This window comes from Myotis davidii, unplaced genomic scaffold (genome assembly GCF_000327345.1).
Source record: "Myotis davidii unplaced genomic scaffold, ASM32734v1 scaffold674, whole genome shotgun sequence".
NCBI lineage: Eukaryota > Metazoa > Chordata > Mammalia > Chiroptera > Vespertilionidae > Myotis > Myotis davidii.
This window is the reverse complement of record NW_006286674.1, coordinates 1,527,522-1,544,858: the sequence shown is the minus strand read 5'-3', so window position 1 is coordinate 1,544,858 and position 17,337 is coordinate 1,527,522. Positions and strand designations below refer to the sequence as shown.

The window sequence follows — 17,337 nt, the reverse complement described above, 5'->3', positions numbered from 1 at the left end:
ATGCCGCCCGCACGCGCATTGGGGTTTAGCCGCCCCGCTGCGGGGCTGGGGCCGGGCTTCCACGCTGGGAGGAAGGATGGGCTGCGGGAACGGGGCGGGGTCCCCCGAGTCCACGGGCTGGCTTCGTTGTTTCGGGGGCTGCGCCTCGTAAGGAAAGTGCCCGATCACTTGGCGTGGAGGGCATCCGAACTTTCCCCACCGCCGCGTGAGTGGTATTGACTTCAATTTTTGTCAAGTGGGGACATTAAAATATTAAAAACTCCCTATTGATTACAAGTGATTTCAAGCCCAACTTTTGGAAATAGTTTCAGAAATGAAATACTTTGCATGTTTAATGCACTTTGTATAATCCATACTTGCGATCCTTTTGGGAGTGCTCCAGATGATCCCCCCCCCCCCAGTTGTATCTTTTAGAACTATTCTAAGCAAAACCATGCTTTTAAGAAAACCTGAAAGATGCAACAGGAGGTTTAAAAAAAAAAAGAATTTTATTTTCTTAGGCTAACATACAACTAACTTTCAATAAAAGAATTTCAGTTTTAAAACTTTTTTCTTTATTGTACTTACTAATAATTCATCAGAATGAAATATAACATTAATACTTCAATGTAATATCTCTGGTAGTTAACAGTGTGCTTTTCTCTTAGTACATTTCAGCATCAGAACTAGGAAAAACAGCAAGGAATGGCTGTGGAAGAACTTCAATCCATAATAAAGAGATGTGTAAGTAATTTCTTCTTTTTTTTCTTTTTGCAAAGTTAAATACCTGCCAAAATACTATGGGAAGGGCACAGATTATTTTTAATTACACTTTCTGTCACTCAAATTGTTTATCTTCTTTAATCCTTGCTTTTTTTGACCTATGAAAAAGCATGAGGGCCCAAAGGCAGACTGGATTATTTGTCCATATTTAATACTGGTCCTTATAGATTTTTTGACACAGGATTTTAAGATCACTCATTAGAGTATTTATTAGGTTAATCATAATTTTCATATATATGCATATGAAACTTAGGCAACTTACCTAGAATTTTCAGAGACAAAATAAATCAAGTAGTTATTGCATTTTTATTTGCCTAAACATGTTTTGTTTTGTTTATTTTGTTTTTGCCAGCAAATCCTAGAAGAGCAAGACTTCAAAGAAGAAGATTTTGGCCTATTTCAGTTAGCAGGCCAAAGATGCATAGATGAAGGGCACATAGACCAGCTATTAGAAGTTATTCAAAATGAAAAGAATAAGGTAAGTATGATCTTTGTGTGTACTTTTCAGTCTTTTACTAGGAAGGGAATAGTCACATGATGCTATTATTATTCATCCATTCATTTATTCATCATACATTTTAAAATCAACTTAAGCCCAGCTGGCGTGGTTCACTGTTTGAGCATCAACCTATGAACCAGGAGGTCATGGCTTGATTCTGGTCAGGGCACATGCCGGGGTCAAGGTACATGCCCGGGTTTCGGGCTCCATCCCCAGTGAGGGGCGTGCAGGAGGCAGCTGATCAATGATTCTCTCTTATCACTGATGTTTCTGTCTCTCTCCCTCTCCATTTCCCTCTGAAATAAAAAAAAAAAGAAATACTAAAAAAAATCAACTTAAATTTCCATAGTAGGAAACTGGAAAAAAAAATAAAAGAATTAGGACTATTAGTATATTTTAAGATACTTATAGTCTGGTGGAAGAGATAACCATGTAAACAACTAGAGAATAACTGAAATAAGTGCTACAGTTAAAGTATAATTAAAGTACTTTAGAAGAGCAGGGATTAATCCTGGTTAAGCACCAAAAGTGGCATTAATTTACTTTGAGAAATATAAATATCAGGAAGGCTAGAAATTCATTTTTGGTGATTAGCACATCCTTTTCCTCCAGCCAGTTATATATGAAAACCAAATATCAAGTAAGTTAGTATTTTGACATAAGGAGAGTTGGATAACCTTACTGACCAATATCATCCAGCTACAGTTATCTGAGAAGTCCATCCCCCACAATGGACAAGTATGTTTTTTTTTTTTAAATATTTTATTAATTTTTTACAGAGAGGAAGGGAGAGAGATAGAAAGTTAGAAACATCGATGAGAGAGAAACATCGATCAGCTGCCTCCTGCACATCTCCTACTGGGGATGTGCCTGCAACCCAGGTACATGCCCTTGACCGGAATCGAACCTGGGACCTTTCAGTCCGCAAGCCGACGCTCTATCCACTGAGCCAAACCGGTTTCGCCGACAAGTATGTTTTTTGGAGCAGAAACAATTTTTTTTCAGACACAGTTTTGGCAACACTGGTGAATTTTGTGTCTTTGGACTTCTCTTACTCAAGGGAAGACTATCTTCTTTCCAGGAACACACTTTGTTTTTCATTTATAGTCCTGTTTATTTATACAGAAGTTTTCTTTGTTGCCATTGCAATCTAGTCATGCTGACCTGTGATTATATCCAGGGCACCTTGATTGTGTTTAGGAGAAAAAATTAGCGACTTTTATTTAAAGCATTTATTTATTTGTTTGTTTTTTAAATATGTTTTTAGTGATTTCAGAGAGGAAGGGAGAGATAGAAACATCAATAATGAGAATCACTGATTGGCTGCCTCCTGCACGTCCCCCATTGGGGATCCAATCCAGGACCCTTAAGTCCACAGGCCGAGGCTCTATCCACTGAGCCAAACCAGTTGAGGCTAAAACATTTGTTTTTGATGTGTTTACAGTCCTTTGTAGCCCAAAATAAAGTAAATATAATGTTTTCTTTAACTCCTTGAGGATAATCTTTGAAAGTACCTTACTTTTAGCTAATAATAATAAAATTAATAATAGCTAATACTTATTGAGTATTTACTATGTGCCAGATAAGGAAACAGTTGCTGAAGTGACTTGCCCCCAAATCCAGGATTTAGACCTATGCAGCCTGGTTTCAGAACTGCTCACCACTCTGCTCTGTCTCCAGTTATCACCATATCGCACTTGCAAGGAAGTTTTAGAGTACACCAGAGGGAATTCATTGATTGTGGGGGTGAGAGAGAGTGAGGCATCAAAGGTGACTGGGTTTCTTGCCAGGTGACAGAGTTAAGATTGATTAAGATTTACTATTAATCTGCTTTATGTGAAATGTTTTTCTGAGAAAGCCATATGAATAGTTTGTCCTAAGACACTGTAGTGCCAGGGTTTCTCAGTATTGGCACTATTGATGTTTTATAACAATCCTTACCCCCATTAAATGACAATAAAAAATGTCTCCAAACTGCCACATACTCACTGGTAGGTAGGGAACAAAATTGCCGCCATTGAAAACCACGAGTATAGTGGGAAAAACATGGGGTTTGCAGCTGGCCAGACTTGTATGTAAATCCTGGTTCTACCACATGTTGTTGGACATGGGCATGTCAGTAATCTCTAAACTTGAGCACTCTCTTTTGTCAATTAGGGATAATAATCTTACCCTATAAGTTTATTAATATTAAACTAAACAAGTTTTAGTTTGTGGATTGTCATTTTCCCTTCCTCGTAACTATTCACTACATAATGACTGGATGCCTTGCAGCTAATATTTTATTTGTAAAATATTTTATCAAAATTCTTTTTTTTTAGCTCAGTTACACAAATCTTATTCAAATCTTAAATTTATCTTACAGTTAATTATGCTCAGAGACTCACTTATAGGGAAGAAAGGGAAACAAGTACTTAGTTGGCAAAGTAGTCTCATAACAACTAGTTAAGTTTTAAAAAGTGAGATAGGCACTCATTTGTGGAATATAATGAACGTTATAAACTGATGAACAAAAATAGATACAGAGACAAAAAAGCATTGAACAGACTGTCAAACTTCAGTGGGAAGGCAGGGGAGGGGTGGAGGATGGGAGTAAGAGATCAACCAAAGGACTTGTATGCATGCATATAAGCATAACCAATGGACACACACTAGGGTGGTGAGGACCTGTGCCAGGGGGTGGCTTTGGCCCCAGGGGGAGGTTAATGGGGGGGAAAGGAGACATTTGTAATACTATATGTAATACTTTAAACAATAGATTGAAACTTTTTTAAAAAAGTGAGATAGGCTTATTATTTAATAAGTAATGGTGGAGTAAATAGTAATTTTGAAAAAATTAACTGCATAACAAATGCCTGGTTAGTAAGGACCTAAATATTAAAATCCAAGCTATACACACAAAAAACCCCAGAATATAACAGAACAGAATATGAAATCTTTGATGGGAGGATACTTTGTTACACTTAAAAAGTAGCAGACATCTTTCAACCTGTATTTCTGGAATACCTATTTTGTAATAGGCCCTACTCTAGATGCTGGGAATAGAAATAGCAGAACAAAAATCAGTGCCCCGGTGGATCTTAAATGCTAAGGAAGATAAGATATGTACATGATAAATAAATTGTATAGTATGCTAGAAAGTGATAAACACCATAGAGAAAAATAAAGCTTGCTTAGGGCTTGGACTGTTGCATAGAGATTTAAAGGAAGCAGGGGTATAAGCTATGGGACTATCTAGAAGAGTGTGCCAGGTAGAAGAACTAACTAGTAGGAAAAGAATATTCAGAGAGATCAACTGAGCTGTTTTTCCCTTTAGGTAAGAAGCATGATTACTTTACTATTAGTTTTTAAAATATTTAAGTCTTCATTTTATACCATAGTTCCAACATAATTCTCATTAAATAAAAAGAAAGATGAAATAATTTGTTTTTTAAAAACTTAAATGAATGTTTATAGATCTAAAGAGGGAATTTCATTATAGAACTAAAAGAAGAAAAGGGACCAACAACAACAAAAATCAATATATTTTGCTATTTAAAAATAAGGACCAAAACACCAAATGATTATTTATCATAAATACATCAAAATGAATATTAACATCTAGGAAAAGCATGCAGATTGATAGAAGTTTTTTTTTAATTGATTTTAGAGAGGGAGGAGAGGAGAGAGAGAGAAAAAACATCGATGTGAGAGAGATACATTGATTGGCTGCCTCCTGTGCCCCGACCGAGGATTGAACATGCAACCAAGGTATGCGCCCAGACTGGGAACCGAACCCATGAGCTTCCCGTGCACTGGATGATGCTCCCACCAACCGAGCCACACTGGCCAGGGTGATAAGTTTTTTTTTTTAACTAAAATGTCCATTTAATAAATGAGCAGAGATGGAAACAGATAATATTTCCTCTCAAGAACTGTGTGTTCATGTACACTGACATCTTCTGTAGCTTGTTCTCTAGGACATGTTAAATCTTATACATTTACACATTAACTTTGTAGAGCCTTTAATGTATTTCCCACCTATTTAGGCCTGACAGACTTCTCTGTTTCTCTAACAAGTCTTACCTTAGCCATTGCCTCTTCTGGGAAACCTCTCTTGCCTTCCCCAGATGGAAGTGACTGTTCTCCTGCTATACCTTGTACGCTACTGATATTCCCTTACAAGGTTGGGGTGACAGAGGGGGTATTGTACCTATTTGTCCTCTTTTTAGATATTTCTTTTTTATTACAAATGAACTAGAATGTGAACTCGAAGGAGAGATCTTAACTGATGTGTTCCTTGCTTTATTGCTAGCATGTAGAATATTCTAGGGACATGACATAGTACATGCTTGATAAATATTGATGAGTTGAAGTAGAGTGCTGGCCAGAGAAGTGGAATATATTGTTGATAGTCTTGGAACTCTGATTTTGATAATGAATGTGAACCACTAATTATAAAGATAAACTTTTACTTGTGTGGTAAGCATTCTGAATTATCTTTAAAAATAGAAGCACTATGTATGTAGGAGAGAAAATTAATGAAATGGCACCCTCTCCTTTTACATAAGTTACATGATTATAATATATTTAGAGATTGTCCAGGGAACTTTAAAAGGTTTGTGATCATTGGCTAGATTTCTTTGTGGTAAGGGAGTAAAATTCTCCATGAAAATTAAGTACTTGCTCATATTAAGCTAATGAATTCTCTTGTTGGAAATAGAGGACTTATTTAAATCTTGGGAAAAACCAACTTACCTGATTAAAAGTTAGTCTGCCTTTTCTCAGTGAAAGTTTTAAAATATTGATTATCTGTTAGTAGCCAACCCTAGGAATTCAGTGGTGAAATGTAGGATCTGCTTGCTTCATCTTTTCTACTTAGAGGAAATTCTAAACTCCAAGTTATGAAAGCTTTTTTTTAAAATACATTTTTATTGATTTCAGAGAGGAAGGGAGAGGGAGGGAGAGAGACAGAAACATCAATGAGAGAGAGAGAGAATCATCAATCAGGTGCCTCCTGCATGTCCCCCACTGAGGATTGAGCCTGCAACCTGGGCATGAGCCCTTAACTGGAATCGAACCTGGGACCTTCAGTCTGCAGGCTAACACTTTATTCACTGAGCCAAAGAAAGTTCACTCTGAGCATCCTGTAGATGGCAGTATTTGTTTTACTTTGAAAATGTTATTACAGGTCATCATCAAGAATATGGGCTGGAATCTTATTGGTCCTGTTGTTCGATGCCTTTTATGGAATAATAAGGAAGATGATAAAAGAAAATATTTTTTGATGCTTGATTTATTGGTAAAGGTAAGTTAACAAAACTAGATTTTCTGTCACAATATGCATCAGTATTTTATAATTTTATTTACTGTTTAATACCTGTTTTGTTTTTGGTGAGAAAGCTTTTAGTTGATGAAAATGCAGGAGGGAACTCTGAAGAAAGGTGCAACCTTATTGATTGGATGGACAGGTCCATTTCAGTTTCCCCAAATTTTCTGGATATAAGAATTGTCTAACCTCATCTCAGACCCACTAATGTAGAATCTCCAAGAAGAGACCTAAGAAGCTCTATTTTTAATAAGTAATTTATTGTATAGATGTGGAACTCAAAGGTACTTCACGGCCACACTGATCTTTTGGCAACATTGGAACTAGATTCACATTTCAGTGCTCTCTGCTCTGTGATGTGTTCCCTAAAAGTACATGAAAAACCCAATAACAGTGAAAATAATAGGAATAGGGAGTAGATTAGTTGTGACTGACAACTTTAGAAAGCAGCTCTTGACAAAAGGTTTGGAATTATAAGTAAAAAAATGATCAAGAAAGATAAATTCTGAGAAAAATGACGTTATAAGAATCTACTTAGAGATCAGTGCAAATAAATAAAAATATATACCTGGAAAGAGGGAACTCCATCTACATATTAAGTTATTAACTAAAAAGGCTCTTTAAAACACAAAGCAAGTGAGGTCATAAGATACAGCCATGCTCAGAAAGGACAAAAGAGACTGCGTTTATTTAAATGACATGACAATGTGAGATAAAAAAGATCCACCCGCTGGGAGCTCTGGAGGCACCTTCAGAGTAGACAGGCAAAGCTCAAAGGAAACAGCTCTGGTGATCAGACTCCCTTCACATTCCTTTACCTTTTCCTTTGGCCAGGAATTTAAGTCTCCAAAATGTAGTTGTCTATTATAGACCCTTTAACTTTTGACTTCTTGTTTTACATTGATTTGACAATCACAGATTTGGTTTTCTGTTAAATTTTTTTAACAAATGTATGAGGTGTTTTACTATTAAGCAAAAAATAATTATATTTTCTCAGTATATGCCTTCTTTTAAAAATAATAATCATGTGGCTTTAAATACAACTTGTATTAAACAGGTTCAATTGTGAATATTTTTGTAGTTATGTAATCCAAAGGAATTATTGTTGGGTTTGCTTGAACTGATTGAAGAGCCCTCTGGAAAACAGATATCCCAAATTATTCTTCTTTTACTTCAGCCATTACAAACAGGTAATGAGTATTTTGATATCTACGTCCTTTTTATTGTCTCTGTAAGCACCTTGATGTTACTCCAAAATGTTAACAGTATACCAAAGTAAAGTTTATGGCTAATTATTGAATACTCTGCTTAAACTAGTCATAGCAATGCCAAGTGGAATCCAACTGCTCATAGGAAGATAACAATACCTGACTCAGAATGGGTACCCAGTAAATATTTTCTTGACAGGCATGCTGGTTTTCATGTACTATGTTGTAACTTAAAGCTTTTTGTCTAACCTTCCTATCTGCAAATTACATTCTACAATTTTTTCTGTAAACACATTTAAAAGATTGCCTTTGTAGCGTCTGCAGTGCTCAGTCTAACAGTGTTGTGATAGTATGTTGGTTAAGAACAATATCAGGCAGGGCATTGCTCACTCTCAGCATTGGGAGGTTAGGGTTGAGAACAGCAAGAGTACTACTATGAAGAATGAAACAATAGGTGTGGAAAGAAAAGGCTTCATGGCTAAGTTCCATAACAATATTGGTAAGTAAGGGGTCTTGGCAAAGGCAGGCAGAATTTATCCCTGGAAACAGACTGCTTTTTAATTTTATGACCTGCATGTAATTGCAGAGTCTGATAGAGGGGCCCAGAATTAGAAATTAGAGTAAATTTGTTTTAAATGTGAATGCCTAGCAGCTTTACACCATTTGAAATATTCAGTATTCTAGAAATATTCAGTTTCCTATTTTTACAGTGTCTTGTAGTTTACAAGACACTTTCACTTATTTTATACTTACAATGCCAAAATATATGGGAAAAAGTGTTTCCGTCTTAAGTATGTAACCTGTTGTAAACATACCTAAATAAAATTTCATGGCAAAGTGCCATAATTGTAAAATGCTCCATTATTTTATGCACCACTAAGAAAGGGAATAAAAACACTGCCATTTAAGCTATCATGTCATCCTGATTCCAGATTTGTAAAATATGAAAAAAAGTTTTATAATTCTACATGAACTGTATTTGTCCCATGTTCAGTGTGCTTGATGAGGCTACCTCAAGTAACAACTTGGTCTCTGTTTTAGTGATACAGAAACTTCATAGCAACAAGTCATATTCAGTTGGATTAGCATTGTCTACCATTTGGAGTCAGCTATCTCTTCTTCCTGTTCCGTACTCAAAAGAACAAATACAAACAGATGACTATGGCCTTTGTCTGTGTTGCAAGGCCTTAATAGAGTTCACAAAGCCTTTTGTGAAAGAAGTCACTGATGACAAAGAAAACTCACTAGAAAATCAAAGGTTAAAGGATGAATTACTGAAATTGTAAGTATATTTCTAAGAACATTTCACAATGGACTTTAGTTCAGTTATCTTATGTTTCTTTGTTTTATTTGCAATGAAAATATAAATCTAGTTTCAAAATTTGAATTTTCAAAGAATATAGGGTTCAGTTGATATAACATGGGCATTTAATGAGGCATTGTTATTTTTTAAAATTAAAAACCAGAATCCATTTATTTTGTTTGCTTTATATTTTATAAACTGCTTTTACTCATCAGAGTAACAGGGGTGGTGGAGGGTCCCTCAGCCCGGCCTGCACCCTTTCCAATCTGGGACCCCTTGGGGGATGCCCGACTGCCTCTCGCAATCTGGGATCACTGGCTCCTAACTGCTCGCCTGCCTGCCTGATCGCCTCTAACCCCTCTGCCTGCCTGCATGATTGCCCCTAACCACTTCTGTCTACCTGCCTGATCGGCCCTACTGCTCCCCTACCCCCCTAACCACCTCTGCCTGCCTGCCTGATCTCCCCTAACTGCTCCCCTAACTGCTCCCCTGCTGGCCTGATTGCCCCTAGCCACCTCTGCCTCGCCCTGCACCTGGGACCCAGGATTTCTTCCTCTGGCTGGTCACAGGCACCTGGGACCCGGGCTTCCTTCCCTCTGGCCAGCTGCAGGCACCCAGGACCCAGGCTGGCTTCGCCCCGGCCACAGCCTCAGGGGACTGTGGGTGGGCGGCTTTGCCCAGGCCATAGGCACTGGCACCTGGGGCCACGGGGCAGGTGGCTTTTCCCTTTCCCGGGCCACAGGTGCATGTGCTGGTGCCAGGGACTGCGGGGCAGGTGGCTTGTCCCTCTCCCACGCCACAGGCACAGCTGCTGGCGCCCGGGACCATGAGGCAGGCAGCTTGTACCTCTCCTGGGCTGCAGGTGCAGGTGCAGCCACTGGCACCCGGGACCACGGGGTGTGTGGCTTGTCCCTCTCCCGGGCTGCAGGTACAGGTGCAGCCGCTGACACCCGGGACCACAGGGTGGGCGACTTGTCCCTCTCCTGGGCCGCAGCCTGGCTGGTCCCTATTCCTCTCTCCCCAGTGTTGAGTGTCAGCCATTATGGCGTGAGGGTGTGATAACCATTTGCATATTAGCTCTTTATTATATAGGATAGGATGATGCACTGTTCAATATGGCTTTCAAGCACTTGACATATGGCTAGTCCAAATTATGATGTGCTGTAAGTGTAAAATACACTTGGATTTCAAATACATGTTATAAAAAAATACTAAAATACCTCAATAATTTTCATACTGATAGCATGTTGAAATGATAATATTTCAGATATATTTGGTTAATGAGATAAATTATTAAAATTTTGTTCTCTTGTTTCTTACTATTTTTTTAATTGACTGCTGAAATATTTTAAGTTATATATGAGGCTTGCATTCTATTTCTGTTGGACAGTGCTGAACTAGATTATTGAATTACATGGACCAATAATTTTATTTTTAAAATTTAAGAGACTAAACTACTGTTAGCTTTCTACTCTGTCAGGTTAGGACATTAAAATGTATTTACTATTTATGAAACCCATTATTTCATGAGAGAAAAGGTATCTTAACTAAAAAAATAGGAAAGGCTATATCACAGAATAGTTTGGTTTTTTAAATAAATACAGCTTTATGAAACATTACTACATTGTCCTGATTTTCCCTTGAGCTAATAAAAACTACATCATGGACTAGCATTGGTCCTCAGACAAACATTCAGTATCCATTGTTATGGTCCAGACACAGAACTGAATCCTACCACATTGAGTCTGGTGTTCTCATGCTCTTCCCATTACTAGAAAGAAGGATCTTTCATCACCAGTTTGACAAGTCATTGAGTTGTTGGTGCTTATGTTATTTTTTCATGTTAAATTAACTTAGATATGTTTATCAAACTAGGTATTTTATATTTAGGAAGTGTTATATTCATAGTTACCCATTTCTTATACCTTAGTTGTTTCAAAAGCTTGAAATGCCCTTTGCTGACAGCACAATTCCTTGAGCAGTCTGAAGAAGCTGAAAATGATCCTTTAAGGTCTTTTGCATCTGAAATAATAGTAAGTACAGCTAAATTAATCTGTTATAAAATATTCTGTAATCTAGAATGTCATCCTGCTGTATACTCATGTACCTTACCTGAGCATGTAAGTTAATATATTTATTAGTAATATGTATTTTTTTTTGTGGAACACAGGTAAACAAAAGAAAATAAATAACGTTAATGTCATTACCCAAATATAAATAACTAGAGGCCTGGTGCACAAAATTCATGCGGGGTGGGGGGAGTGGGGATGAGAGGTCCCTCAATTCGGCCTGCACCCTCTCCAATCTGGGACTCCTCAGGGGATGTAAACCGGCAGTCAGACATCCCTCTCACAATCCAGGACCGCTGCTCCTAACTGCTCAACTGCTGGCCTGCCTGATTGCCCCTAACCCCTCTGCCTGCCTGCCTGATACCACTCACTGTTCCCCTGCCAGCCTGATTGCCCCTAGCTGCTCTCCCCTGCCAGCCTGATCATCCCTAACTGCTCTCCCCGGCTGGCCTGATTGCCCCTAACCACCTCTGCCTTAGCCCCTGCCACCATGGCTTTGTCTGGAAGGATTCTGGAAGACATCCGGTCTAATTAGCATATTACCCTTTTATTAATATAGATATAGATTAATACCTTCCAGACTTTTTTTTTGGTTTTTATAGTATAAACAAATGAGCACTTACATAATATATAATTTTTTCAAAAATTCTATCATATGTACTCTTTTGTAATTACTTTGTTTCTTTTAGCATATTATGATTATTTTCCCATTGGTTTAATAGTATTCCATGGTATGGATTTAGCATAACGTATTTAACCTGGGCCATGTAGTACAACACGTAGATTTTTGAAATTTTTTTCGTTATTATAAAATAATCCAGCCCAGCAGGCATGGCTGAGTGGTTGGGCGTCAACCTATGAACCCGGAGGTCACAGTTTGATTCCCAGTCAGGTCACATGCCCAGGTTACGGGCTCAATCCCCAATAGGGGGCATGCAGGAGGCAGCTGATCGATGATTCTCTCTCATCATTGATGTTTCTATCTCTCTTTCTCTCCCTTGCTTCTGTGAAATCAATAAAAATATATTGAAATAAAATAGTCCAACTTTCTTTTTGTAACTAAGTCTGTGATAAGAATCTTTGCATATTTTTGGGGGTGTGTGGCTTTTTTACATATCTCTTTAATTATTAAAATGAATTCCCAGAAGTGGAACTTCTATGCCAAAGAATATCCTCACTTTTAAGGCTCATGATAAATATTTTCAAAATAACTAGAGAAATAAGTAAATTTTATTTTAATATATTTTTATTGATTTCAGAGAGGAAGGGAGGAGAGAGAGAGAGATAGAAACATCAATGATGAGAGAGAATCATTGATTGGCTGCCTCCTGCACGCCCCATACTGGGGATTGAGCCCTCAACCCTGGTATATGCCCTGACGGGGAATCGAACCGGTGACCTCTTGGTTCCTGGGTCGACACTCAACCGCTGAGCCATACCCAGCTGGGCAGTAAATTTTATTTTAAAAGCAACTTGTCTTTATGCATAAACAGTATTTAAAAATGTTCTGGGATTCTGTATTAGGGAACTAATCTGAATTATAGAAAAATATGTACTTGAGATAGAGCATTGAATTTCAAGTTAGAGCTTTAATTGTGGCTGTTAATTTTCTTTACCATGTTCATCTGCACAGATACAGGTGCAGTGTAGGAGGAAAGTTGGATTTAATTAGTTCGGGGTATTGAGAACTATTGAGCTGTACAAATCAAGGAGAGGCAAGAACATTGAGGATGTGTGCAAAGGATTTAAGCTAAGTAGGGAAGCTAGGACAAACTAAAAGTGAGAGACAGTGAAAGACGATAGGATCACTAAATTGTAAGTTCACAAGATGTTGGACTTAGGTTACTAAAAGGACTGAGCTTGAAAATATCAGTGGTTAAACAACAGGATGCTTGAAATTAATATTTTGGAAAGGTTATTTACTAATAATAACGTCCGAATATGACCATGGGAGTGAGTATTGTAAGGATAGGATGGAAACCAAGATCACTGAACTAGAAAAAGTGAAGTACCTGAGGTTCAGGGTGTTAGAAGCTCTTTGGTTGTACACGTAAGCCATGTCAGAAAGCCAGTTAATGGAGTGACGTGTGGGTCTGCTGGTGACTGCAACAAAGAAGAGTAGAGGTGATATATTCACATACAGTGAGTTTCAGAACTGAGGGAATTTTAGAGAGGAGAGAGAATGGTCTAGAACAGGGGTGGGCAACCTTTTTGTGAGTGCGTGCCAAAACCAGCAAAATCTCTGACTCCAAATTCTTCTGCGTGCCAACCCTAATTTTTTGAGAACATGTTACGCCTACTTGACATCTCTTAAGGTGTACGTATGTGAAGAACCTTGAAGAAATAATAAAATTCATTCAAGCGACAAAAACAGTATATGATGATGAAAAATACATTTATTTTTTAATGTATACATGTACACTGATAGTCTGACAGAAAACTTTATGACTCAGTTTGATATTATCAGTGGGACTTTTGCTGCTGCATCACTGATGACAGAGATTTTACATCAGGTTTATATTTCGTGACCTTTAGGGATATGCACGAGCTACTACTTTCATCCATCAGCCTACTCCTATTACGAGACTTAACAAAATTCATCACTGAGAACAAAGATTCACAAGCGTATGTGGATGAAACCAAAACACTGGTTGGATCTAGAAAGGCAGGGAGAGTTAAGGCAGAGGTATAGAAATTGCTCTTCCCCTCTCTCGTCAATCCATGTCTATGGTCTTTAAGATAACTTGTTATGTAAAATTATTTATTTATCTAAGATGCACCTACACTGAATTTATCTGAAAAATAAAAAAGTCGCTATTAAGAAAAAAATTGTAAATGGAAGATTATAAGAGAGGGTTTTGCGTGCCAGCAAAAGTTACTGGCGTGCCATGTTTGGCACGTATGCCAGGGGTTGCCCACCCCTGGTCTAGAAGCAGCAATGAGAACAGATATTTTGATTTTAGGCTCAGTGGTACAATGAATATGGATGAAAAAAATAACCCTTTGAGAGCACTGCAGAGAAAACAGGTGTTTTCAGAGAACTAGATTTCATTTAGAGCGAAGGAGGTGAGAGATCATTTATAGAAGAATGAATTTTGCTAATGATAGTGAGTTCCACAGGCCATAATTAAAGGATATCTGAAATTTGAGGAATTTGAGAGGGCTTAAGAGAAAAAGTCAGAAGAGGAGATGCCAAAATTTTAGGGTAACTAGATTCTGGGATGAGCAATGATTTGGTGACTGATATGATTTGGTGACTGATATAAATAGGGATGCATCCTTTAGTGGGGTGAATGCTGGTGTCAGGATAGTAGTAAGGAGATTATGAGTAGTGAGGAGGGGGCGGGGAAGGATTTTCCCAGGAGCACATAAGAGTATGGAGCCTCTTCATTGTTGCCCATGCTAGAGTACAGTGTAATCTCCTGGATGCAGTATAAAAACCATCATATATATATATATATGTACCTAATTTTAAGAGATGGCTGTGGAAGTTGGAAACAGGTAAAGGTTATTAAGCCTGGGAATGATGTAATTAAATTGTGTTTTGTATTCATCACTTTAGTGGAGGATGGACTTAACTGAGATAAGATTGGAAGTTAGGTGTCTATTTGGAGTTGTGTAAGAATGATGAGAGCCTGAGTATGGAAATGGTGGAGACGAACAAGAGCAGGCAGATTTGAGAACCTAAGAGTAGGTAAAATAAATAAAATTTGGTCAGTGATTCAATTTAGAAGAATAGCAAAAAGGTTGAGTCATGGTAAGATTTTTGCTTGGGAAACGGGGCAGGTGAAGCTGTCAATAATTGAAATAGAAAATACAGAGCAAGGATCCAAGAGAATTTTGTGCTTTAAAAACATTTTTTTTAATTAAAGAAATAAAAAATTCAGAAATTAGAGAGAACAGTATAAAGTACCCTCACATACCCATCATCCAGCTTTTAACAATTATTCTCAATCTTGTTTTATCCTCTCTCTTTATTTTGCTGTAGTATTTTATAGCAAGTCCTAGATATATAATTTATCCATGAGTCTTTAAGTATGTGTCTCTAATTGGTAAGAACTTTTTTAAAAACATAACCAGTGTTGTTATGACACCTAACAAGATTAATAATAATTTCTTAATCTATATCTGATTCCCAGAGAGAGCAGATTTTTAAGGTGTAAATTTTTATTAAGAGTAGATGAGATTTTTTAAAAAGAACATATTACATTAAGTAAATACATTATTAAAATTTTTTTTTAAAGAATAGATGTGATCACCTAAAGGGGTAAATCATTGTGAAAAGAGAAAAGGGTTCAGGACTGAACCCTGCAGAGTACCAGCTAAGATGAGCCCATGAAAGGGACCAAGGAAGGAGAGTGGAAGAGGTGATAGAAATATTACAGAAACTGGGGTAGCAGGATTTTGGGAAGAAAGTACTTGATACTGTTAAGTGCACAGAAGGAGCCTGTGAAGTAAGAGTTGAAGAGCATCCATTGGATAGCTATACTAATAAAAGGGTAATATGCTAATTAAACTGGGTCGGCCGGCCATTTTCCAGATATCTGACTTCCTTCTGGACAAAGCCATGGTGGTAAGGGCCGAGGCAAAGGCAGTTAGGGGCGATCAGGCAGGCAGAGAGGGTAGGGGCAATCAGGCCAGCAGGAGAGGGAAGTTCGGGCCGAGCTCAAGCCAGCAGGGGAGGGCAGTTAGGGGTGATCAGGCAGGCAGGCAGGTGACTGGTTAGGAGCCAGCGGTCCCAGATTGTGAGATGGATCTCTGACCGCCGGTTTAGGCCCGATCCCACAGGGGTCCCTGATTGGAGAAGGTGCAGGCTGGGCTGAGGGAATCCCCCCCGCCCCGGGTGCATGAATTTCGTGCACTGGGCCACTAGTCTATATGTATAAAAGGCTAAGTGTCCATCCTTCCCTCCAACCAGGGAATGCGCACTGACCACCAGGGGCAGACTTTCAAATCAGGAGCTGCCATGACGCACACTGGCCATTTAAAAATAAACAGCACCATGGACCTGGCCCCAACAAACCAACACTCAGCTTCCCCCAAGTGGGACACACACCCCGCCACCACCCCTAGCGATACCCCACCAAATTGCAGCCTATGTGGCCAAGACCCCATAGTGCAAAATACAGCCCCCGGCCCAGACCGGAAATGGTTGCTGTGGGTGTCAGGATGGATTTAGGTGCCCAAATGGATTAGAAGTTAAGGTCACAAAATTTAGAAATCAAAAACCATGAGGCTGGCCTATTAGAAGAGTTATCTGCATGAACATTCAACTTTCCCAGAATCCTAGCAGGAATTGGATAGAGAAAGATTGTGAGCAGGTACCAAAATTTCCAATAAATGTTGAGAAATGACCAGGAAGTCAGCATGTGACAGAGATAAGGACAGATAAAGGGCAGTATGGTATCTGCCTCAGAGGAAAAATATGCTTTTCCTTGAGAGTACTGGAGAAACCAAAATAATACTAAGCCTTTACCCATACTACCCTTCTCCATTGCTACCTTCATAGCTGTGTGATGTAAGGTATGAGCAGCTCCCACCAAAGATCAGTCAGGTTCAATTAAATCAGTGAGATAGAGCAAGCATCCCGTGCAGAGGTTGAGGGGTGTGGGAGAGTTCCTCAGATCACAGTGGAAAGAAGGTGAAGTCAGGGTAAGAGATGAAGTGAGGAGGTACCTTCTGTTCTATGCTCAGCTAAGTGTGGCATGCCTGAGGTTGATGGTCTCAGCCATCCCTCCTTTGGTACAAATTTTTTTTTAATATATTTTTATTGATTTCAGAGAGGAGAGGAGAGGGAGAGAGAGATAGAAACATCAATGATGAGAGAGAATCATTGATCAGCTGCCTCCTGCACACCCCCTACTGGGGATCGAGCCCACAACCTGGGCAAGTGCCCTTGACCAGGAATTGAACCTGGGACACTTCAGTCTGCAGGCCAATGCTCTATTCACTGAGCAAAACCAGCTAGGGCTCATGGCACAAGTTATTTTGATATAGAACTGCTTGAATGTCCTGTGGCATAGGAACATTTCTGAAATTTCAGAAGCTGACATGAAAAATTGTAGATGGCAGGTATGTCCTGGGATGAGAAAGACTGTCAGACAGTGTGTGAATGAGTAGTGAAGGCCCTGATTTGGACACAGGTGGACCCCCAATATCCAGAGCAGCACATAGAATCTGGTTGCATA

The 17,337-nt window shown here is 38.7% G+C and overlaps 1 protein-coding gene across 1 annotated transcript in view; it reads left to right on the top strand.

The window, feature by feature from the left end:
• Nucleotides 1-12: 12 nt before the first annotated feature.
• Nucleotides 13-17,337, top strand: part of GLMN (glomulin, FKBP associated protein) — a 44,303-nt gene continuing 26,978 nt past the window's right edge. Inside the window, exons 1-7 of the mRNA XM_006758182.2 lie at nucleotides 13-205; nucleotides 648-723; nucleotides 1,115-1,240; nucleotides 6,432-6,548; nucleotides 7,651-7,759; nucleotides 8,819-9,059; nucleotides 11,011-11,113. Coding sequence (XP_006758245.1) covers nucleotides 685-723; nucleotides 1,115-1,240; nucleotides 6,432-6,548; nucleotides 7,651-7,759; nucleotides 8,819-9,059; nucleotides 11,011-11,113 — 735 coding nt within the window. The 5' untranslated portion in view covers nucleotides 13-205; nucleotides 648-684. The remainder of the gene's footprint in view (nucleotides 206-647; nucleotides 724-1,114; nucleotides 1,241-6,431; nucleotides 6,549-7,650; nucleotides 7,760-8,818; nucleotides 9,060-11,010; nucleotides 11,114-17,337) is intronic.